The sequence below is a fragment of the Eublepharis macularius genome, chromosome 6, assembly GCF_028583425.1.
Source record: "Eublepharis macularius isolate TG4126 chromosome 6, MPM_Emac_v1.0, whole genome shotgun sequence".
Lineage (NCBI taxonomy): Eukaryota > Metazoa > Chordata > Lepidosauria > Squamata > Eublepharidae > Eublepharis > Eublepharis macularius.
Window position 1 is genome coordinate 59,723,379 of NC_072795.1, and position 25,419 is coordinate 59,748,797.

A 25,419-nucleotide genomic window follows, 5' to 3' on the forward strand; every position below is an offset into this window, starting at 1 on the left:
TACAGCATTTTAGATGCAGGGCTTGGTTCTTACATCAAGCCCTGCATCATACCTATGGGTTCCTGCATAGGTGGTAGACGGTCTTCAGTGGTATGGCCGGTGAGAAGACAGCCTAGCCCCCACCAAATGCCTGGCAGAACATCTCCGTCTTGCAGGCCCTGGGGAAAGGTAACAAATCCTGCCGGGCCCTAGTTTCCTCAGACAGAGAGTTCCACCAGGTTGGAGCCAAGACCAAAAAGGCCCTGGCTCTGGTAGAGGCCAGATGGACCTCCCTGGGGCCAGGAACCATCAGCAACTGCTTATCAGCTGATCAAAACCACCTCCGGGGAACATATGAGGCGAGGTGGTTACACATTAGTGAGAAAGGCACTGTATAAATAACACAAATTTTAAGAACATTGTCCTAGGAGTAAGCGCCATCAAATAGACTTAAGTAGGATTCTGAGTAAACGTGCTTGGGATTTTTTAAGAGTACAATTGTTTTATTTAGGAGTAAATACAAAATTTGGGAATAAATATAATTACCTGCACAGGCTCGGACTGTATAGCTACAATGTACATTATATATCTGTTACAGGCAAGACTGCGTGGTGTTATTCTGGATTGTGGATCAGAGACTAGATTACGCATTTCGGCTACAGAATTATCCCAATCAACGAAGTCTGTTAAGCAATGTCCCGGATCAATCAATCTAGTCCCTGTGTCTCCGCGTTCGTATTGGTTCCTCAGAGGCGAAGAGCAGACATTCTACATATACTTATTCTCTCTCTTTTTTAAATGAGTCATAATTCTAGCATTCGAAGCACACTCCAGCCGCTGCAAGTCGTTGCACCGGGCAAGTTTGTGAATCGCCGGCATGACGGGAGTTGCTTTGCGAGCGCTGAGGCTTCGGCTCCGCGGAACAAGCCGTCTCCTCTACGCAGCAGCGTCACTCGCAGCCTAGGCCTAGAGAGGGCGCAGCCCCGCCAGAGCCCCGCCCTGTGCGCGCTCTTTCGCTCTCTCGGGAGAAGCGACTCGGGAGCTCGGCTAAACACAAGGGGGGGGGGGGTGCGAGGAGGGAAGGGAATGGCCGCGCATGCGCACTGGTGAGCCGAGGCGACCGCGGCGATGGCTGCGCAGTGACGGTTGGATCTAACGGTTGCTATTGACATTGGGGCTGGGCGTGCGGCGGCCGATTCCTGCGCGGAGAGCAGCCGGGAGAGGGGAGGCTATTGGCCCCGCGGAAGAGGCCCCGGGCGTCGCGTGGTGATGCGGCTCCGCCGCTGAAACTCCGGGTGTAGCCGCCTCCCCCCGCCCCTATCAGAGCCGGGCTCGGCCCGTCGCCCTGCGCTGGCTTCGCGGATCCTGCCGCCGCCCCCCTCCGTCTCCCATGCGGGGCCCTCCCTCCGCCTGAGCCACTTGGGAGGGCGAGGGAGCGAGGCCGGCATGGCCCGCCGCCTGGCTTAGCCGCTCGGGCCGCCGCGAAGGGAGAAGGCTGGGAAGGGGAGGGAGAGCAGGCCCGGCTGCGGCCCTGGCCGTGACGGCGCCTCGATGCGGGGCTAGGAGCGCAGCCGCCCCTCGGCCTGCTCTGCCCGGGCGCGGAGCCGCGCTTTCTTCTCAGCCCGGAGCCGTCGGCCGCCAGCGTCTGCGATGAACCCGGTGAATGCCACAGCCTTGTACATCTCCGCCAGTCGCCTGGTGCTCAACTACGGCCCCGGAGAGGATCCGCAGTGCTTGGCCGAGATCGGCAAGCTGCTGCCCTACTTCCGGCAGTCGCTCTCTTGCTGTGTGTGCGGTGAGTGAGACGCTTTCTATTGTTCTGGGCCGCGGACGAGCCGGCACCCGCCTCCTCCCGCCAGTCGGTTCGGCCGTCCCTCGTCGCGCTCGCTACACCCACTGAAATGGGCAGGGAGCGAAGCCGCCTTCCCTTACTGTAGACCTTGCGAGCAGAGAGGCGCACGCCCCGTAGGGCTCGCGGCTTCCTCTGGGGAGTTCGAAACTTTTTCCCTGCCCTTTCGCCCGCCCTGCTTTTGAAACTGCTCGGCAGAGGAACTTGTTTGCTGCTTGAACGAATGCAGTAAATTTCAGGTAGACCATTAAACTCGACCTAAACTCACCTTGTAAATGTCTAGTACCAGATTTTAGCTTTTAAGAACTTTAGCTTGAGTTAATTTATTAATACATCTTCCCAGTAGAATTTCGCTCTTTAGTAATATGTTAAGTTACACGCAGGTAATAGATCTGATAACCCTGTGTTGTTTAAACTATGTTGGTAGTCGTTCACGTGGGGAGGTGTTTCTTGTAAATAAAATTACATTGGTAGGAGCCCATAATAGAATATCAAGCAAAGTGTTGTGTGGTGGACAGAACATAAAGAGAAATAAGGTAATTCCTTTAATGCTGCTCTGTTTGTTTTGATGATCAGATCAGGAAGAACTTGTGTCACAGACTAGTGTAGTGATCAGTGAGTATTCTGTGTTAAACACTTTTAGAAATGAGCAAGTCTGTTAATGATAGGACATTTTGAAGGTCTTTCATTCATAGGGTTGTCATAGGTTAGAGGCAGCTTGATGGCACAACACACACAGCATGTTGGTTGAGTTGCTTGAAGTAGCCGTGTGACACTCCCCCCACCCCCATCACCTCATGAAGAAACTTGTGTTGGTGAATAGGTTTAGCTTCTAAAAATTGGAAAACACTGTGTGAAAGAGTGGGATTGTTTGCTCAGAAAGAAAATAGGAAGCGGTGTTAGATAAGCTGAGGACTGCTCCCCTCCACTTTTTTCCTTAGAAGGAGGTCAATCACTGACTTAGCAAAAGGATCCATTTAAGATAAAAACACTAATTTTTGGAATTTATTAGCAAGGTTGGCTCAAAACACATTGCTCGAGATGGCAAATTCAAATACTGTCTGCCTCTTAATTGTACACCTGTCTGACCAAAACAATATGATGGTGTGCAAACCCATATTTGGTAATGCTGGGACAAAGCACATTCTCCATTAATTTTATAATGCCAGATGAATACTTTTAATGTAATGTAAGAACACATACAACTAGAGCAGTGTTTAAGGTTTGCTGTAAAAAGTAGGCATGCTCAGGTGTGTGGTTATGTGCCATCAAGTCACCTCTGACCTATGGTGACTCTATAAGTGAAAGACCTCCAAAATATTCTCCCATTAACAGATTTGTTCTGATCTTGCAAACTGGAGGATGTGGCTTCTTTTATAGGGTCAAACCATCTTGTTTTAGGTCTTTCTTCCTCTTTTCCTACTGCCTTTCACTTTTCCTAGCATTATTGACTTTTCCAGAGAATGTTGTCTTCTTATGATGTGAACAAAGTATGATAGCCTCAGTTTTGTCATTTCAGCTTCTAGGGAGAATTTGGGTTACTCAGGTGGCTGAGCTGAAAAATTGTGGCTTTCATACTATACCGGATCACAGCTTGTTCTTCTAGGTAGTGTATTATGTTAGTATGTTATGTCAGTTCTAGCATGGAGGCTAACAAGCTTGATGTTATTGAATTTTTTTAAAAAGTACTCTACTTTAATTTTATTTTCCCTAACAGCTGTCGTTCTCCATTAATTAAGACACCAAACTGTGATCAATGAAGAAATATGAGCTTTATTTCATGAATTAAAACCCAGATGCTATGCCTTGTTAGGACATAAGCATAAAGATAAGCCATAGCAAAGGATCTTATATACTTGCAAAGCTAATTGTTTACAGAATACAAGATAAAATTGTTATGCAAAACTAAATACAAACTATTCTTCAGAATCAAATTTTTCAGGAGACAGGGCACCAAAACAGGCCTGATTGACAGGATAATAGAATCTCTCTGTAATATAAACATGCTAACTGTCTCATGCCACACAGGAGTATTGGGTATCTTCCCGAAAGACTGCTTATCCAAGGTTAATTCTTGAGTACAAGGTGAAAATAAGAGAGATATTATTAACATTCTTTCCTTTCTATAGGGCTTTCTGACCTGCAGTGTTAAGAGTTTTAAACTGTATCAGAAGGAATCTGCTTACAAAGAAAAGCTTTTGCCTTCTGTGTGATGGGGCAGCTTCAATAATGTTCATACATAGGTCTTTAGACTAGGGGTCATAAAAGAATTCCTTTACACTTGACATGAACCCTAGTTGTAGCTTATGCTTTAATTATTTTTGTTGATAACTGATTTGAAATGGATTTTTAAAAGCAATATTTTATTGTACTCTAAAGGATTGAGTGACCTTTCTGAAATCAAATTTTATTCTGTAACAGCTGTAATATCACTTACTAACTTCTATTTGTGAGACAGTATGAATTGATTTGTCACCTTTATAGCCTGCTCACTGAAGCTAGTGGGCATGAAGTACTTTTGTTTAACTGGTTGTAAAGGAGTAGTCATGTTAGCCCATTGTAGCGAAGTAGCACAAAAGTCCAGTGGCACCTTATAGACTACACAGTGTTTGTTTATCACACTGAAATAAATGTTGTTAATCTGTAAGGTGCAATTAGACTTTAGTTTTAGTTATTTTAGCTGGATCATGGTTTAGTTTGATTCTTTCCAAGTTGTCTGACTACCTGTATCATTGTGTTTACTATGTTTTTTAGTAAGTCAGTTTACCTGCCATATAATTCCAAGATTATTAGTTAGATTTAACTTGTAGCATTCATGTGCTTTATTGCTTCTACTAAGTCTTCTTTAACCCTGTGAAGATTGATAGTCCCTCTCCTTCCACGTGGAGATCAACTTTTGAAATGGAAAGAAGTTGAAAATAGATAGAACACAAACATTCCTTAAATGGTGGTGGAAAGTGCTGTCGAGTCATAGCTGACTTATTATGACCCCTGCTGGGGTTTTCAAGGCAAGAGACTAACAGAGGTGGTTTGCCATTGCCTGCCAATGCATAGCATCCCTTTGTCTTCCTTGCAGGTCTCCCATCCAATTATTAACCAAGGCCAACCATATTTCGTTTCAAAGATCTGACAAGATCAGGCTTACCTGGGATTTCCATGTCAGGGCATTTTTACATACATTCCTAAATTAACTGGTGTGATTGAAACATCTTTGGTCCGTACGCCCTCAAAATGCAGGTACCATGGAGCTTTGGTAGGTCTGTTTAAGGAAGGGTATTCTACTAGTGGATTTCCTTCTCTCTGGATTTCCTTCCCTCATTCCCCTGTGGAATGAGGAGAGAAACAGTTGAGTTAACTACCTATTTTGTAACTCATACTATATTTTCATTCCTGAGAATTCCCTCCTCTGTTTTTGATATAGCAAGCTGATAAGTGCATCTTAATATGTAAGTATGCATGCTTTGAGATGAATATCATCTCACTGTGCAAGGTGCAAGGATCTTTCAGGTCTGCAGGAACAAGAATTTGTGTGTATGGGTTCTTCTACATCTTTATTTTCCTTATCACTGGTAGTGTGCAGAACTTCAGATTTTTTTCAGATCATACTGGGAAGAAGACTCTTTGATTCTGCTGCCTTCCCTTATGCTTTTCCCTGCTGGTAGAAAGGGAGCAGTTTGGAATAGTTTTCCCCATTTAAAGTAGATGCTTCTAATAATCAGCCTCCACAACCACTCCCTGGTCATTTTTGGAGGCCTTGGGCAAGACAGGTGAGAACCTGAGAAAGGGCTTTCTTGGTTGTAGCACCAAAACTTTGGAACTCCCTCCCCAGGGTGACTTGTCTGTCTGCCTCCGTCATTGACTTTTGCCAGCAAGTGAAGACTTTGTTTGGTTTGGTGTACCCCCAGTCTCTTATTGCTCCTCCTCTCTGGTTGTGTTTGTAGCTCTATATGTTATTATATTGTTACATTTCATATACACATTTTAAATTTTGCTTTAATGTTTTAAATACTCTAATGCCTAATGTTTGCCACCATGGGGATCCTATTTAGGTGGAAAGGTAGTATGATAAAGGTAAATATAAATAAATAAGTTTTTCTTTTGAGCATGAATTGTAAGAGAGATTGGATGTTTTCCAGTACATTGAAAATACTTCATTTTACAGTGAAAATTTGTCTGTGCAGAAGGACCTGAAGTAATTTAGTTAGTCTATAAGCCTTGCTGACTTAGAATGAAACATACAGAAAATCTTTTGTGTTAGGTGTCAGACTTCAGTTAGATTTGATTTTACAAGGAAGAGATCTAACAACTGTTTGTTGTTATGTTATTAGTGTATGTAAATTTACTTTTTCCTTCCCATTAATTTCAGATGTTGAAACCAAAATTTTCTCTTGTTCAAATTAACTCTTTACCATGTTATTTGACTTTTGAACAAAACTTGAAAACAAAGTATGATTGATTTTTTATTTTTTAAAGCATCTAGACTTCTCTGTTCAGTGGTCTCTATTTGAATTAAATATTAGTAGTATTTGAAAAGTTGCTTACACACAGTGGCTTCATGTCACAATACACTTTCTGATTGCTAGTAGTTATCTGTACATCTTCAGAGAAGAGCTACTTACTCCCAGTAGTCTTGAAAGCCAACTGAATGTGTATTAGGCTGATCAATTTTCATGTTGTGAAAGCACTGTAGAAAATGAAGTGGGGACGTGGGATTAACTTTCTTGCCAGATTGAGTTTGCATTTTTAGCTTCCTTATGCAGGGTCTGGCTATAGTTCATCTAGTACAGTATTTCTGCACTATCTAGCAGCAGTTCACCATTGTTTCAGGCAGAAGCTTTCACTGCTGGTTGAGATCCTTAAGCTAAAGATGCAAGGGATTGAATTATTGAGTTTATACAACCTGAATAGAGTAGTGAGAAAAAAATAAGACTTTCTGAATGAAAGAGAGGAGACCTGGGTGTCAATAACATGTAGATGGTACATAAAATACGCCTAGTGGTCTTAAATAAACATTGAACAGTTGACTTTAAGAAAATAATATATCTAATTCTGATGCAGAGCCAGCATAGTGTAGTAGTTAGTGGTGGCATAGGATCTGGGAGAGACAGGTTCAAATCCCCACTCTGCCATGGAAGTTCACTGGGTGACCTTGGGCCAGTCACACACTCTTGGCCTAACCTACCTCACACGGTTGTTGTGAGAACAGTGGAAAGGAGAATTATTTAAGCCACCTTGGGTCCCCATTGGGGAGAAAGGTGAAGTATAAATGTAGAAAATAAGTAAAATATGGCACTAGAACTGTTCTTGGCAAATCAGAATACCAGATTGCAGTTGCAACTTAAAATTAGCTTGTGGTGCCTGGTGCTCCAAAGCCCTCCTTCTCCAATGGTCTGCTTGGGTTCAGGAACAAGTATAGCAGAGAAGACAGCTCTTCTCAGAAAGTTGCTGAAAAGAAAAGGTGTAGGAGCCAGTGAAGGAAGCCATATAGGGAAATATGGCTTCCTAGTAGCTGAGGGTCACAAACAGGCACAGTTACCATACACAGACTCCCATGTCTGTCCCAAAAATGTGAAGGCCCTGTGGCTACAACCTCAGGCTGTTGCATGGTGCAGAACTGAGGCAGAATAGCACCAGGGTGAAGTGAGAAGTGATTTGAAGTAGCTGGCGATGCTGCCTTTCAGGCTGCACTTTTGTGAAAGATGAGAAGTGGAGACAGGTGGGGCTCACTTCAGGGCTGTGTTTCCTTGGCAAACAGCAGAAATGCTCAAATGGTATGATTTGAAATGGAGGGCCATGGGGAGGCTGCAGTCCTAGGTATGTATTATGGATAAAACAGCAGACTTGGCCTGTGGTGCTCAAAATTTCTCTTATTTCCTTCTTCCCCTTTTCTTGTGGGATCTCTGAGCTGTTTACCCAGCTCTGTTCTTTCCTGCCTGCTCTCACCTCAGTCTAGCCCCAGCTGTGAGCAATATACCTCCCCTCCCCCATGAGCATCCTGGCCAATTTTACAGCTCCCCTCTTCAGCCTGGTTCTCTCCCTGAAGGTCATCCATATTGACAGGATCACAATGACATTTCACCACTACCACCATCCACATCTTGGATAGCATGGAGAAAGAAAGTGAGAAAATGCAAGATTGAGTGTGCAGGATGGAAAAAATCGCAGCTGCCCTGAAGGGGTTCAACCTTGATCCCTCTGACTGTCGCTGCTGGTTCTGAATGTGGCTCTGGAGAAACCAAAGTACTGTCTCCCACACCCAGAACTTTGGCTTTATTAAGGGTCACAGAGATGGGTGCAATTAGACCTGCTACTTATTTAATAGAAATCTGGTGGGGAAAAAACCAGTAGAAACAGTTTAAGAATTTAGAATTCTGTTTGTAAAAATTAGCATTATTTATTAAGAATATGTTTGTGCAGTGTTCTTTGTATTATAGCTGTAATAATTTGTTTTTAAATTTTTGAGCTGGCTCCTACATTCAAAGATAAATAATAATAATATATACCGCTCTTCTAGATAGATGCCCCACTCAGTGGTGAACAAAGTTAGCATTCGTATTATACCCGTAATTCAGCTGGGGCTGGGATGAGTGACTTATCCATGGCCACCTGTTGAGCTCATGGCAGGAGTGGGTTTCCAACCAGCAGAGTGCTGATTTGCAGTCCATCCATTTAACCATTATGATGCAGCAACTCTAGCCAATATCTGCCCTAAAATGCAGATCAAAAATCTTCAAAATGGGACCATGTAAGGGGGATTTTCCTGCAACCCTAGAAGAACACCTAGGTTTTCAGAAGACCCCTAAAGTTTGATTAAAAAAAAACAATTAGGGGTTAAAATTGCCCACAAATGGAGAATGCTGACTGTACTATTGCAAAATCTCACAGTATTACAGTAAACACTATGATGTTACCTAGTAATATCTAATAGTGATGGATGGTTCCACAACACAGATCAAAAATCCACACGAGGAAGCTAGTCACGGCTAGAGTATGTTTCTACTCAGAAACCCCCAGGTTTGCAGAAAAATATGAAAAATAAAAAAGGGAGGGGGTCTTTTTAAATGTAATGAAGAAGTCCTCTGTCATAAAAAGGGTGACATCTTGGGTAGCTTGGCAAACTTGTAAAGTGGAGGAGGCAATTGGGCTGGTAGATGAGGGGATGGGCAGGGTGATTGGGCAGGTGTCTAGGCAGAACCGGTAATTGAATGAGTTAACACAAGGGGGAGCAAACTGAAGCTGCTGCAAGAGGGAAGGATATAGGGACTGGCAAGTTGGGGATGAGATTTTGTCTCCCATGTGAGTCCTCATGAGTTCCACACTTGTTATAATAAACTTGTATTCTTTGCTAACAGATAATGGATCAGATTTAACGTGTTGACATAAAACATCCTTTGCTTTGGGTTTTTAAGGTGAAACTGGATCCAAATCTTGCTGTTCTGCTGCAGATTAACACGGCTACCCACCTGAAAGAAAATTCATTGTGGCACTGAGTATTTTCTGTGGTAGAAATAATTAGACAATATGATCATACATAACCAAATTTGAGTCTGAATCCTAAAATTTTGGGCTGACTTTTAAAGCAAAAAAAATTATCAAGGCCTGCTGTTATAAGATGCACATTTTAAGGTTAAATTGTCTTTCTTGTGGCCAGTATTTGCAATTACAATATGATAAAGTTTTGAGTTCTGCTTTAGACTGTTTTGAATAATTTTGTGCTTTCCTCCTTTCCTCCTAGCTGATATTTTGTTAGTCAAAGGTAATAGATGGAAACTTGTTTTATGCTGATGTAGCATAGATATTTGTTATAATTGTAAACTGTACTTCTGGTGTTTCAAAAATTGAAATGTAATAGAATGAACATGTGAAATATGTATTTGAAGTTTTTGTATTCCTGAACTATGAATACATCCCAAAACAGGGCAGGTGGTACAGATGAATCTATGTCCCAGGTAGGGCCTATCTTGTAAGTTACTTTTTAGTTTCCTGGTGAAATTTTTTGGGTTTTTTACTTTCTCTGTATGTTTCCCACCTGCTTTTATTCTGCCAAGAATTTTGTTTTCCCTGGTATCTACATACTTCAGTGTTAGGCCTGAATCTGTGTAGTCCAGTTACTGTTTTGCATGTAGCATACCTTTCTGTTGCCTTCATAAAGTGTTGTCTTCTAAATTGCTGAGAAGTATACAATTAAGCATTTCTGCATATGCAACAGCTACATATTTGATGTCAGAAGACCATTTGTGCTTAGAATTGCTGAAAGCAGTGAGACAGGTCATAAGTTGAAACAGTTCAAGCTGCAGTATTTGTAAAAACACAAGTTACTGTAGTTATTTCTATTCCCTCATTCATTTTATCACTGAAAATTATAATAGTGAAAATTGCCTCTCTTCAAAAGGTACAAATTAAATACCTTTAAAATTGCCAGGTGTGTTAAGTTAGATGCTTAGTAGCATCTTAAATTCATTATGCACTGAGTTGAGGTATATGAGTCTTTAGTTACCAATAGTTTGTTGGAAAATATCTGAAGCAACAATGAGACAGAAGTAGAGAACAGTAATGGAGATTAAAAAAAAAATAGAATTGGAAAATTATTTGTACCCTAAACAGTGTGATCTGATTTAGCACATTTGTTCTGAGATATATTTAGTAAACAAATGTTTTAAATCTTATGTTTTATGTCCTAATTACAAAAAATACTTGAATGGAAAGATTTGTCAAGGAAAATATGTTATATTCAAACGGATTCAAAGCTTTCTATGATATAGTGGTTACAGTGTCAGGGAGACTCAGGTTCAAATCCCTGTCTGACTTTAGGTCAGTTACATTTTCTCAGCCTAACCTATTTCACAGGTTGTCATCATAAAATGGAGGAAAGAAGAAAATTTTTGTGAACTGCTTTGGGTCCTCATTGGAAAGCGTTATGTGCTGTCAAGTTACTTCTGATATGGCAACCCTAATGGGCCCTAATGTCCTATCATTAATAGCTTTGCTCATGTCCCTCAAACTGAAAGCTGTGGCTCCCTTTATTAAGTCAATCCATCTCCTCTTTTCCTACTGCTCTTTCAGCTTTCCTAGCATTACTTTCTTTTCCAGTGAATCTCCTCATGTTGTGACCAAAGTGCAGTGACCTCAGTTTCATCATTTTAGCTTCTAGGGACAATTCAGGCTTGATTTGATCTAGAACTCACTTTGGAGGGAGGCAGGGTTGTAAGTCCTTGGTATCTATAAAACTCCTCCAACACAACCATTGGAATAATACATGTAAAAATTTAAAGAAAATGTCATGTTCTTCCCTTATATTATTTGTTTTTAAGATAAAAACAAGGCACTGAAAACTATTGACACTCTATCCTTAGCACACTTACAGTGCCATCCAAAACAGAGTTATATTCTTCTGAGACAGTTAACATAAATGATCTTAGAAGGGTGTAACTCTGCTTAGAATGGCATTGCCAAAGAACTGTGGATGATATGCAGTGGATATAGTTGTCCACTCATTTGTTTGAACATAATTTAACTCTCATTCACAGGGGTCACTAGGATACCTCATCCACATGCATTACTTGTTAGTTCTGCATCTTTGATTGGTGATTATAGGATTCCTTCTATCATGTGGGGGGGGGCACACGTTTCTTAATTCTGGTTGTGATTTGTCCTGCACAGTCAATTAGGTAAATTCATAACTTGATTTTAATTCAGTGTATTATATGTATTTGATATTATTCTCCCTGCCCCCATTGCAAATGAAAACATAAAGGTACTCTCTTGCACAATTTTATTTATTTAGTTACATTATTTATAGTCCGCTTTCTGACTGAGACTCAAGGTAGATTACGCAGTGTGGATCAGTACAATTCCTAGAGATAATTATCTGCAAAACTTTAATTACAACTTTGAAACTGCTGGGCTTGCCTTATGTTGTATTGTCAAAGATATCCACTCTTTTTTAATTTCTTGAAACAATCCTTATAAAATAAAAAAATCATACTAAAATAAAGCACTGGAAAAAAGTCACAAAAATAAGAGAATGAGCTGTTGCATAAAGAACATTGTAAAGGACAATAGGCACGTTGCCTTCCATATAAGAATGTTCCCAGTACTTTCCTTCCTCACGTCATTGTGTTACTGACTTCAAAAGAAGCAAGTTGAACACTCCAATATGGAGAGAATTATCTATACTTGCTACCATTGTTACTAAAAATTCAGTAATAAATATGGAGGAGATGATTTTTATTAAAGAGATTCACTTGGGCATAATTCTTAGTACTGAGACAGATTCTCAGAACTGTTTCCTCTCTTCCGTCCCTGAAAGCCCTCATAGCCTCTCTCCCTTTCCCGCTTCCTTCCCTTTCCCCCATCATCAGTCAACATACCTTTCTCTGCCCCCTTGCCTTCAGCTTTCCCTCCTTTCCTGTTCCTGTCAGCCTCTTCCTGTGAAAACTCTGGTTAAATTGTTCAGTACAGATAGTGCCTGAGCCCGTTGTGCAGTGGGGAATCAGCAAGGCCTTGCGAGGAGGCATCTCACTTTCTCCTCTATTCCCTCCCAACTATTCCTTCCCTTCCCCTGGCAGCCCTTATATCCTCATCTTTTCCTGCATCCTCCTTTCTTTCCTGCCTGCCCACCCACCTCCATTTTAGGTGCACCCCATTGTCAACTATATTTATTTATTTACTTTATTTATATCTCGTTTTTCTCCACAATGGGGACCCAAAGCACTTTACATCATTCTTCATCACAACATCATACATCATCATAACCCTGAAGTAGGTTAGGCTGAGTGCGTGTGACCCATTCAACTTCCACAGCACAGTGTGGATTCAAACCTGGATCTTCTAAATCCTCATTGGAAACTCTAACCACTACTTCATAGTGGCTATCATGGGATGGCTGCTGTTAAACAGTAGACAGTGGCCAGGCCCAGGTGAGTCATGCAAACCACATATTGATGAGTAGCCTGGTGGCTGCTGCTGGGCCTGGCCCCAGTGAATCCTCAGTTGCTGGCCAAAACAGCCCTAGGAAGGGCCCCTTCCCATCCTCCTCCCCTTGCTTTTTCCTGAGAGAAACCAAGGCTTGAATATTGTTGTGATTCCTAGCAACAGCTGCTGAGGGCATCTGTTTCTTAAAGCTGCACGTGCTCCTTTTTATCATTTTCAATTTTTTAACCTTCCCTCCTTCCCATGCATTTTTTTTAGATTTCAGATTTTTCTCTAAACTTGGAGGGCTTTTTCAGTTTTGTAGAAAGAACCGTCTTGTCTGTTTATGGTCCTAATTTACAGATTTAATCCACAGATCCACAGTATCCACAGATGGGCCAAAGTGAGAATTAAGTATATTGATGACAACTGTTTAAAGTAAAATAGGCAAACGGTGTTTTTAGTTTGTTGCCCTATACCTAACTCTCACTTTTTTTTTTTAACAAGGACTCTTCATCCACACACAAAATTTTTATGATGTTAGCTTGGTACTGAACAAAGTCCAAGATGAGAGAATAGCTGTTAGGTTTCAGATAATCAAATAACACTAGAGTGGGGAAGTGCTAATCCTTGGGCATCTGTTCAGGATGCATGGTATTGCATGAAGAATTTGGTTGAGATTGGAGCTTAAGACTTAGGGATGCTTGAATGGTGTTTGTTACATGTACAAAGTGAATTTCAAAAGCTATCTTTGTTATATTATTGAAGACATCTAAGCACATCTAAACACGGCAAACATAAAGAAGCAAAAAAGTTGGAAAGTGTGTACAAAGACTTATCAGTTTTTTGTGTAGTAAATACTAATTTGTTTCTTATTTGTACTACATAATTGTATGTATTAAGGTTGATATTCAGTAGTGGAAGTAACTTATTTTCCTAGCACTCAAAGTGCATTTTATACTTGGAGAAAATATGATGCTTTTCCCATAGTATATATTCATTGCTGTTAATGGTGTTGGAAGAGCATAACAGAAATTAAAAATGGAAAGTATTTTTGGGATATAGGTATTGCAAAGTATCCATGTCCATATCTTGTGGGGAACTTTTGATATGTATATATGCATGTGTGTGCACTGCACACAATAACTTCAGTTCAAGGAGCACAGGTCATCTAGCCATTACTTTTATAAATGGTGAATACTAGCAAGGCTGCTCCCTTCCTTTATAGTCATGTTCAGCTCTGTTGTGAGCCCTATCTACAGTTTTATTCTTATACAGAGATGTAAAATACCCAGAAATATTCAAGACATGGAAAAATTGAAAATTTGGAGGAAAATTCAAATTGAAAATATGAATGCCTTAGTTTTTTCACATAAAATTGTGAATATATTTATTCCTTGAGAAAACTGCATACTGCTGCAGCATATGCTACAGTTGCATCTGAATCTTAGTTTTTGCCATCTGATGTAGGAATGAATAATTGCTGAAAACAGAAAACAACTTCTGTAGTAAACAAGAGTGGATCTTTTAACAGAAACAGTCTCATATTATCACAATGGAACTATCAGTGGGTATTGAGTTAAGCTTTATAACACTGAAAACTAGGGGTGTGCATCCCCCCCAAAATTGGGAAATCCAGATTTGGTATTCTGGGAATACCAAACTGATTCTCTAATTCAGTTTGACTATATTGGAGAAGTTTATCTGTGGGTTTGGGAGGTCATTTTTAAATCAAACTTCACCAAATTTGCAGGAAATGTACTCCTGACTGTCCTTTAAAGACCTCCCAAGTTTCAGGAAGATTGGACCCTCAGGGCCAATTTTATGGGCTTCCAAAGAAGGTGCCCCCAGCCACTCCATTGTTCCTAACGGAAAAAGTCAAAGCTGGCTCCCACTGCAGAAACACACTAGGGCAGGGTTGCCATGGCCAAGGAGGCACACTCCCTGAGCTTATCCCAGAGAAAGCCCAACAGAACCAAACTGAAACACGGAATGGAATCCCCCCAGAACAAAGTGAAGCAAGAGGACCAACAACACACCAGAGGATCATGTACATTCCACCCAAACAAAGCTGAAACAAAGAACACTGTTGGTCCATTTGCTTCACTTTGGCTTTGAGGGTGGGGGGGATTCCATTCCTTTGCTTCAGTTTGTCTATGTTGGGCTAAGTTGCAAATTTGGAGGAGTTTGTTTGAAAAATGATCCCCCCTGCCTTCTCTGCAAAAAAGACAGGAACTGCCTTGTTTACTGAATTACACTAAATTATTCATGATGGTAAAAACCAAGGCAGATTGTAAAGAGTCTTACGAAGATCTCTCTAAGTAGGGTGAGTAGTAACAATGTGGCATATGAAGTTCAGTGTAGGTAAGTGTAAGGTGATGCACATTGGAACAAAAAACATCGTAACTGTAAATATACTCTAAAGAGGTCTGAACTACCAGAAACTGAGAGGGAAAGAGATCTTGGGTTTGTAGTGGATAGATAAATGAAAATGTCAAATCAGTGCATGGCAGTGATAAAGAGGGAAAATTCCTTATTGGGGATTATTAGGAAAGGAATTTGACATGTCAAGTATTGTAATACCCCTGCACAGGTCTATGTTGTGGCCTCATTTTGAATGTTGTGCACAGTTCTAGTCACTGATGTTGGACCGCATTAGAAGCCTCAGAAGCAGCAGTATCTTCTCTGATAGGGATTTAGAAGTCATGATCCCTAAGCTACAATGCAGGAGAGACCTATCTAATTGCATGGCCAACCAATCTGAGGCAGCATAACTCTAAAGGAGAGGTGAGCCTCAGCTCCTCCAACTCAGGATCAGATAATGGTAGCAGGCAGACTTTTGTGCTGAAAGAGCTGCACAGCCCAGGTTAGCTGGCAGATTACGGAACAAGCAGACGGACAGCAGGTTTCTACATAGCAGGAATAAGTTGGTAGAGACCCTCTCAAGCCAGTTGTTCCGCCCAGCATCTGAAGACAGTGAGGTATCATCAGGGGTTAACAGCTTAGTCAAACATTTTGTAGCAAGGGGAATTGCCCAGCAAAGCAAGGAAAAAGCAAGAGGCAAAAAACATCTCAGGTAGACATCTGGTTCAAAATTTCCCCCTAGTTCTCCCCCCTCCGTGCACTATTCAGGCATCTCAAAACACCTCATCTTACTCTCATGTTTCTTTGCAAATCACAGCGGCCCATAAGAAGAACCATGCAACCAGGGCAGTCTCTTCTCTGAATATATATCCAGAACTGGTTCTGGAGTCTTTACTTGGATGATTCTGAGTCTGGTATGAAAGATAGGGACATCTCTGAGGAGCTCTCCAGCTTCAGCGGTGTTTCTTTGTCTGCCATCAAGCTCTGTCTATACCAGCCCACTCCATTTCTTCATTCCCTTCCTGTTGCCTTTATAGGAATCCTTTCTCAAGACAGATCGCCAGTATCATAACCTCTTTGTGCCTAGTTCATAGTGATGGCTGTCTTAGATTCCTCACCTAGCAGAATAGAATATTGGTTTGCTCACAATTCTTCCTGTGTCTGAACCAGGGTGGATTTGATTTAAATCAAACTGATTTAAATCATGATTTAAATCACTAGTCATTAAGGCTTGATTTAAATCATAGTTTTCTACATAAAGACTAATTCTTGCTGGTATAACTTTAATATGCAAGTAGATGCCTGCCTTACCGATAGGTAAAGGAACTTCATTAAAGTATTCCCAAACTGGGTCTCTTTTACGGCCTGCTGCCATTATAGGTTTTTTCCTCCAAGGAAAGAATGTGATAAACCTCAGGTCATACACACAAAAGATCCAAAGACTTGTGCAGTATTGTGCTCAAAAAGTTTCACTTAAATTTTGTACTGCTTGCCCCTCCCTCCTCACACTTAGTTTCTTCTTGTGCAGATCTATTCCACTCCAAACAATCAGAAAAAGATTGTTTCTATTCACTGAACTTCTTGAAACTTAGCACTGAAGGGGTTGATTCTGTCTTCATAGGTTTGTAGAACAATAGGATTAAGGTCTTTTTCTCAACTGTGTTCATGTTATAACATTTTTGCTGTGAAGAAGAGGCATGTGATCTCTGCTGAGCTGACACAAATTCAGTTTTGAGAACTGCAAAACCAAGCATCTGTGATAATATCTTGTAGGCAGAGAAACTGCCCAATAATCTTCCAAAAACCTCTGGAAGAGCATGACATTGTGAATGGATTAATGGAATTTATTTACCAAAAAAATTAAACATATACAGCCTTATTCTACATAATTAAAAACTAATTTTTTTCATGATGGAATAACCTTTGGATGGTAATATATTTTCCTCAAAAAGCATTTTATTTAAAAAATCCGATTTAAATAAAAAAATCCGTTTTTGATTTTTTAAAAAAAATCACTGATTTTTATCCACCCTGGTCTGAAGAGAATATTGGCATGCTGAGGAAATAACGTTTCTCATGGGAGAGTTTGGTGTATGTGTTCCTTCTCTGTCACATATAACCCAGTTCCTATTACTCATGTATTTCTAATACATGAGTAATTACTGAGAGCCGGTTTGGTGTAGTGGTTAAGAGCGCGGGACTCTAATCTGGAAAACCGGATTTGATTCCTCACTCCTCCACCTGAAGCCAGCTGGGTGACCTTGGGTCCGTTACAGCTTCTAGGAGCTCTCTCACCACCACCCACCTCACAGGGTGAGTATTGTTGTGGAGATAATAATAACATACTTTGTAAACCGCTCTGAGTGGGCATTAAGTTGTCCTGAAGGGTGGTATATAAATTGAATGTTGTTATTATTAATGTATCCTACCCCTATACATATGGTTGTGACAGGATAGCAGTTGCTACTTTGCTAGTTGTGTCTGTTCTTTTCTGCTTAGCCCACTCCCATCAACAGCCTAGGTTTTCTGTGTGTTAAGTTTTGGAACAGTTGGAATATTCATAAACTTTCTATAACGCTGCTGCAGAAGGCTCAAAAGGACCCATTTCAGTTGCATTTAACCTGAGGATCTGGAGGCTGGAGGTTACAGAGGGTTTAAATGCTGCGTTTATTTTTACATTTTCTAATACTTGGAATAAGCAAGCAAAATACAAATCTGTATCCTCTATGCTTTAATCTGATGTCTCAGTTGTCTCTCTGACCACAATATGTACCCTATAAGATTTTCCTAAATTGCTTTGTTTGCAAAAATTGATGATACTTAAATGGGCTTCTATATTTGATCAAGGTAACTGTTAATTGTAATGAAGTATAATCTTAAAAACCCTTATTACTTATTAAGCATTGTTTTTGCAGTTCAATATTTTGAACTATTGATTATTGCATTGACTTTGAACTGCTTCAGTTTGACCTGTGATGTTTTAGAAACATGAAGCATAGCATTTATAGCTGTGACAAAATTGGACAAAAAAGCCAGTTTGGTGTAGTGGTTGAGTGTGGGACTCTAATCTGGAGAGCTGGGGTTTGATTCCCCACTCCTCCACTTGAAGCAGCTGGGGTGACCTTGGGCTAGTCACAGCTCTCTGGAGCTCTCTCAGCCCAACCCACCTCACAGGGTGTTTTGTTGTGGGGATAACAATGACATACTTTGTCCTGAAGGGCGATATATAAATCGGTTGTTGTTGTTGTTGTTGTTATTAAAATTCTCCATACTACTTTTGTGATTATAGTAGCAGTTTGGTTATGTATTGCAGATTACTAAGAAATTTTGTTTCTTTAGTCATTTTGTTGCTTGGCTTCCTGTTGTCATTGAATCTGTATACTCTTTTCCCACACTTTCTAGTTGCTCTTCTTCTCTTTGAAATACTATTTAGTTTTGTCAAATAGGTAGCTACTTTTCTAGTATGTTTTGAGGAAAGATTTTTTTTCCTGGCATACAGGATTTTGATTTGTTTCTGTGTTCCAGCCCCAGCTACTTAAGCGAGTAGTTAAGGTTGGAGATTGTTTCTTTCTTGCCTATTGCAAGAAACTTCTCTTGATAGTTTTTGGTGCCTTTTCAGTGACAAACCACCTCTGTTAGTTTCGTGTCTTGACAACCCCAGCAGATTAGCCCTTTGGTTTCTTTATTTAAATATATTAAATTTAGCAGTGAAGATAAGTTGCTGCAGCAGGAATATATTAAAAGAATTATAACTGTTAAATTAATGTAATATTTTGATCTTGTTAGACAGCTTAAACTTGTTGAGAAAAATGGTCGCATTTGCTTCGTACTAATACTAGAGAGCACATAAGAAGAGCCTTGGATCAATGTCAGTTGGTGATAATTGCAAGATCTCTGTAAAATTGGTCCAACACTTTCTGTAGTAACAATTTCCTGGACCTTGCACTAATAGTAACAGTTTCGAAATGAACATGATGGAATGGTAAGAATGAAAGAACTTTTTGTATTGCGGATATTTCATAGCCAGTACATTAAACTGATCGGCATCATTTTGGTTTACTCTCTAAAAGTCCATTCTGGTGTCAAACATGATGGTTTCATGGGCAGTATTTACAGATATTAAGCGTAAACATTAGATAATCAAGGTCTAATACCATTAGATAATCAGGGTCGAATTGCAATTCAAGTCTCCATTGAGTTTTTATAATACTCTTCTTTTTTCCTCTTAGGAAATCTGCTGCAAGATCCAATTGCACCCACCAACTCCACATGTCAACATTATGTCTGCAAAACCTGTAAAGGCAAGAAAATGATGATGAAACCATCATGTAGTTGGTGCAAGGACTATGAGCAGTTTGAAGAAAATAAACAGCTAAGCATTCTAGTTAACTGCTATAAAAAACTATGCGAGTACATAACACAAACACCACTGGCACGAGATATTAAACAAGCTGTGGACAGCTCTCCAGATCTTTTGACTTTGCTCAAAGATGGTTCCCCACTCCATGAAGATGCAGAAAAGGTGTCTGATGAAGGCTTAGCATTGTGTCTGACATATTCCCCATCACCTTCAACTTCGGAGCATAATAATGAACCTCCAGTTAGTAACTCTTCTGTACCCGAAAGCACATGTGACTCAGATGCAAAAGGCTTTGTTATTAATGGGTTGCCCAGTTGTAATGGGCTATCAGCAGATAAACTTGGAGGAAATATTCCTTCCCCTGAACATGAACATTCAGTTGATGTATGTAGCCCTGGACAGTACATGAAAACTGAAGATATTTCTAGCAGTCTGCAGCCCATCTGTGATACTGTTTCCCCTAGTGACTTGTGTGCAGATATCTGCAGTTTCAGTGAAGACATAAAACCAGGCGATCCTCTTTTGCTTAGTGTTGAGGAAGTACTGAGGAGCTTAGAGACTAACACAGATGTCTGCAGTCCTAATCTGCAGCATGGGTTGGAAACCAGTTTATCAAATGGTCCTTTTTTGCAGCTTCCCCCCACACTTCCGAGTCATAGTGTGTACATGTCATTGGGTTCTTCACCTCATGGGATTTCATGTACAGCTGCAACACCTAAGGTAGTTAAATTAAATAGAAAGCGATCGCGATCGGAAAGTGACAGCGAAAAGGTTCAACCTCTTCCAATTTCCAGTATCCTTTGTGGCCCAACGTTGGGAGCCTCAGCTCCAGTAATGGTGAAACAGGAAGCTAAGATGTCTCTGCAGCCTATAGCAACTGTACCCAATGGAGGCACTGCTCCTAAAATAGGCAAAACTGTACTCTTACCGAATAAGAGCATGAAAAAGAATCTAGACCATACTGCCAAGAAATCTCGCCCAAAATCTAAATCAGGAATGCTGAAAACAAAAGACAAATCAAAAGCTAGCAGTCACGTCGTGCCAGGAAGTCCAACAAAAACTGTGTATAAAAAGCAGCAAGAAAAGAAGGGGTGTAAATGTGGCCGAGCCACCCAAAATCCAAGTGTTCTTACATGCCGTGGCCAACGATGTCCTTGCTACTCAAACCGTAAAGCCTGCTTAGACTGCATATGCCGTGGCTGCCAAAATTCATATATGGCTAATGGGGAGAAAAAACTGGAGGCATTTGCAGTGCCAGAAAAAGCCTTGGAGCAGACTAGGCTTACTTTGGGCATTAATGTAACAAGCATTGCTGTGCGCAATGCCAGCACAAGTACCAGTGTAATTAATATGACAGGGTCACCAGTAACGACATTTTTAGCTGCCAGTACAAATGATGATAAGAACTTGGATGAAGCGATAGACATGAGATATGACTGCTGAGTCATTCTTCTTTTGTCTTTCTCCCCTCTCCCCTCACCCTTTGGTAGGGGGACTGCTACAATTTTGAAGGCAGCTATGGTTCTGTTTAACCTGCCAGAGCTCCTACATATAGATCACTTGTATCAAGTGTTTTTCATTGCTATGTTGTGTGTTAGTGTCTGGGAAATAGTTTGACGGTAATTGCGGAGTTACCCTGAAACTGTCTTTAGTTCTTACAGCACCTCATAGTTTCAGATCAAATGCTAATGTAAATGATTTTTTAATACAGATTGACTTTTTTGGAAAATACTGACCTTGTTGTACCAGTTCATGCTTTGTGCTTAATCAGAGATTGGTTACATATGCAAAATGGTTTCTAGTCAGTCCATTACAGTTGTGCTCATTTATAATGTATCCAGGTTACTTAGTATTGTACATGAATTGCACCATATTGGGAATCTTTTTTAAAATGTCAGAAAACAGCCTTCAATACCATATTATTTTTGGACAGAGAAATTAGTAACTTAGTACTTAAAATTTGTTCAAAAGAAATTTTACATTAAAATGATAATTACTATAATTGCCCAACTAGTGTGCAACTTTTCAACAAAAGAACTTTGAACCTCAGCTCTCAGGGTTTTCAAATACAATCTTTTCTTCTGAATAACAGTTTGAAAATAAAGTGCGTTTGTCATGAAGCCTCCTCCTTCTAAAACTGTTAATTCTATTTTCATACTCTAGAGATGGATGCCTCTCATGTATTTCATGCCACAGTATTAACACTTTATGTTGCAAGGCTTCAAAATAAAAGCAATTTAGTTTTCATGTCAGAGTTATCTGGGGTATATGTTTCATTTTAGTTGGAGTGGAGGGAAACCCAAAGTCTATTCTTACGCATTTTTCACTGAGATTAGTAAGGGATGTAAATGAAGTTTAATCCTTACTTGGAAATAATAAAATTAACATGGTGATGCTAGTTAAAAAGTTAATACTCCATATAGCCTTTTATATAGCATTTGCTAGTTTTGCAGTACAAGATTAGCATTAAACAGAGCTACACACTTCTAAATTGGTCTTGGAAGGGAGTAACTCTGTTTAGGGATGTACCATCAAAATCTTACTTTGGGTTAACAGAAACTTCCATAGGATGTACTTGCACAGTAATATCTATGGGTAATGATATCTTAATTCCCTGAATATACACAGGCAAAAATTGTCTTTTGAGATTAGGTAGCTTGGCCATTCTAGAACTATTTCATACTGTGATTTTTTAAAGCAATAAGTGAGTTCTTTTCATTGTGGGTGGGCACTCTACAGTATTTGATGTTTTGTGTCCATGGTTGGTTCCAGACAGACGTCTGGAGTACTGGCTGGGTACTTGTATTCATAATTTTTTAGAATAGATGCTTCCCTCTTGGTGCAAATTTAGGTTGCAATCTTGCATGTCTGGAATACAAAGAGTAGAGAAGCTTCTATCAGGCTAAAATATAGCATATTCTGGTATGCTGCTGCAGTTGCAGGCATGCTCCAACATGGTCAAACATTCATTATCAGCTTGGGGCCCTTCTACTTTTTCTCCTTCAGCATTTGCTTTTTCTCATCTATCCACTCCTGAGAATGGTTTCATTCCTGCTTGTTTTGGGGCCCTCTAAAAGAATCAGTTGTAGTGGTGTACATGACATGTAGCAGTGTATATGCAAGATGGCCTTGATTGGAATTGCCTGGCATGCAACAACAGCAAATGGTATGCCTAGCAGAGATTGGCATGGTTGTGGGATATACTTGTTCTCTGAAGGAATTACTCCATTCTCTGTGTACAGGATTCCAATATTACTTTGTTTCTAGTTATACCATCGAGACAGAACTGTGAAGTTTAAAGTATACTAATTTTTGTTAATCCTACTTTTTGATGGTGTGTGTGTAGTATCTAAATTACTTGCATAAACTATGGACTGACTAGAATAGAAATGATTACCCTGCTATTTATAGGACAGCATCCTAATTTAGGGCAATATTTAATTAGCTCATCTAAAGAGATGCAGTGTCACAGTTCCTGAAATTCCTTAAATTTGCCATCTAACTGTTAACTGAATGTTGCCAATGAATTTGACATTAGACACATTTGGATTTGGCACAAAGCATGTATAGTGATGATTAATAGGTCTGCAAAGTAAGCAAAAGGTTTTGGACACCAATTGGATGATGCCTCCTTTTTGTTCTGTAGTGTACCATGGTGTCATTTTATGTGAATGTGGTCAAATAGCATTTTGTTGGCTTTTTGGTTTGTTTTCCCCCTGTCTTTTCTGTGGGTAGGGCAGGGTGGGGGAGGGGGTTAAAGCCATAGGAAGAAGAATGTGATGTAAGTGTTCAGTATGTACTTTTTGTTTCTGTTTTGCAAGAAGAGTTGAAAAATATTTTTGATAATGAGAGTAAATGGTGGAAAATGCTCTTTAGTATTCTTGTCTTTTTTGCCATCCCAGGCTCTTGAAATTTATATGCTTTAATTTTAAGGTTTATTATGTCCTATTAAAACATAATTGGTTAAATATGTATGTAATTTTGTGTGGACCAAATGGGATCTGCCGTTATCTACTTCAGTGTTCTAACCTTGCTAGTATAAATCTGATTTTTTTTTGATACCTGTAAGGAGACTGATCAAAGAAAAACCTGGTGTGATGTTCTCATGGCCTGGGTATTATCTAGATGTCTGTTGAACTGTTAAATTTTTCTGAGGTTGCTGCTAGTACAGTTATGGAGCTCCAGTATGTCATGAGTGTGCCTCCCATAATATGGGAATAATTTCAATTTTAATATCTCTATACAGCTGCACAAAACATCAATCTAGTAGCTGATGATTAAACTCAACTGTTCTTTGGAACCACTTATTAGAGATTCCAGATCTTTAATGTATTTGCTAGTGGTGAATTCAGGTTTGTTTTAAAAACTAGTTTCCTCCTGCACTGCCACATTCTTAAACTGTGTATTAAAATTTGAGCTGATTAATAAATGTTAGCTTTTCATTTTCATTTTGTGAACTTCCCAGGGAAAGTTTGGGGTACAGTTAAATGCTCTGGATATGTTGTTCTAAAGCAGAATTATCCTTTCAGTTGCCTTTTTAAAAGTTTTTTCTCTTTCATATTAAAAATTAATAAAGTAGTGGAGAGGGCTAGTATGCTGGTTCGAAGAGGATTGTCTGAAATCAGTGGTCTCATCCCCCTCTACTTTGGCATTCAGATTTCCTATGCTATTCTGACTGCAATATTCAACGAATCAGAGGAGAAGGAAGTTGCAAGAACATGGTGCACCCTCATAACTGCCTCCCTCTACTGTTAAGGTCATATTCTGCTTAAGCAAGGAAGTGGTTTTTTACTAATTTGCCAGAAGAAACAAGGGGATCCTTTCTGAAGTTCCACATCAATTTTTTTTTTGTTGAGGGTGCTGAACACAAAAATTTCTTTAGAAATTTAAGCACTTTTTAAATAGAGATTTTCTTTAAAGTACAGCAGAAATGCTTTTCCACACCAGTACCCTGATTGGACAGCTGCTACTTGTATCAGCTATCTGAACTATATAGTGAGTGAGCAAATAATATTTGCACTGCACTACAGAAATGGCTGCCATTCAGGAAAGCAAGGAGGACTCTGCTCTGATAGGATGAGATTGAAACATTGGTCCTCAGGAGCAGGAAAAGTTTTCATTAAAACAGCTACAAACATCATGATCCTAGGTAACTAGGTGGTAAATTTCAGATTCAATTTTTAGTGCAGGTTTGTAACATTAAAAAAGGGTCAGTAAGACTGTACATGTTGTATATGCATGCAAAACTCTACCTGGAAACAAAGCACTTTTCCTTTGTTGCTTATAGCTCTGTGCCCTCATGGAATATCTCTTCTTTGGTTATTGTTTGCTACTGTGGATAACATGAAAGTAAATAAAAGACACATTTGCTTAGAAGAATGTTTAGAATAATATCTAAAAATTTTTATTTGGAATTATAGTCAGCCCTAACCAGAGTAACTCAGGGTGGATGAAAAGTATGTTTCATTTGAATAGTCTAGTCTCTGTAACATTATACCTAGAATTCCTGCCTGTAGAACTAGGAATTGGGTAAAGCAGCAGCACACAGGTCCCTATTCTTAAAGTCTAATTTGTTGGGGAATATATAGACCTGTTCAGTGATTTCTTCATTGACTTCATCCATGGATTACATAATTTTGTTTATATTTGGGCATGAGTAACTAGCCAGCACAACTGCATTGGCAAGAAATACCAGACAAAAATGAATATTAAATTATATGGCTTTTCATAAGGTTTTGGGAATCAGGTTGAAGAAGCATGGATAATCACAGCCAAATGTTAGAAGTATCACCAACTATAGTGCAAACACAGCCACAGCCACTATCTGAATGTGAAAAACCAGCATTTCCCAGCTTATAAACCTGGTTTTTTTTTCAGGGTTACTTCCCACAATGCACTGAAGTTATCCCCCATAATAGTTATGTCTAGATTCCATTTCAGCTCAGTGTGCTAACAC

General features: G+C 39.9%; 1 protein-coding gene across 1 annotated transcript; it reads left to right on the forward strand.

Moving 5' to 3' along the window:
• Positions 1 to 1,203: 1,203 nt before the first annotated feature.
• MSL2 (MSL complex subunit 2) lies at positions 1,204 to 23,886 on the forward strand. Its single transcript, XM_054983456.1, has 2 exons — positions 1,204 to 1,774; positions 19,333 to 23,886. The coding sequence occupies exons 1-2, from the start codon at positions 1,630 to 1,632 to the stop codon at positions 20,904 to 20,906; spliced, it is 1,719 nt and encodes a 572-aa protein (XP_054839431.1). The 5' UTR covers positions 1,204 to 1,629; the 3' UTR covers positions 20,907 to 23,886.
• Positions 23,887 to 25,419: the final 1,533 nt, after the last annotated feature.

Coding starts and splice junctions, on each gene's coding strand:
- MSL2 (XM_054983456.1), top strand. CDS start 1,630: ATGAACCCGGTGAATGCCACAGCCTTGTACATCTCCGCCAGTCGCCTG. Junction 1,775..19,332: donor GCTCTCTTGCTGTGTGTGCG/GTGAGTGAGACG, acceptor TTTTCCTCTTAG/GAAATCTGCTGCAAGATCCA.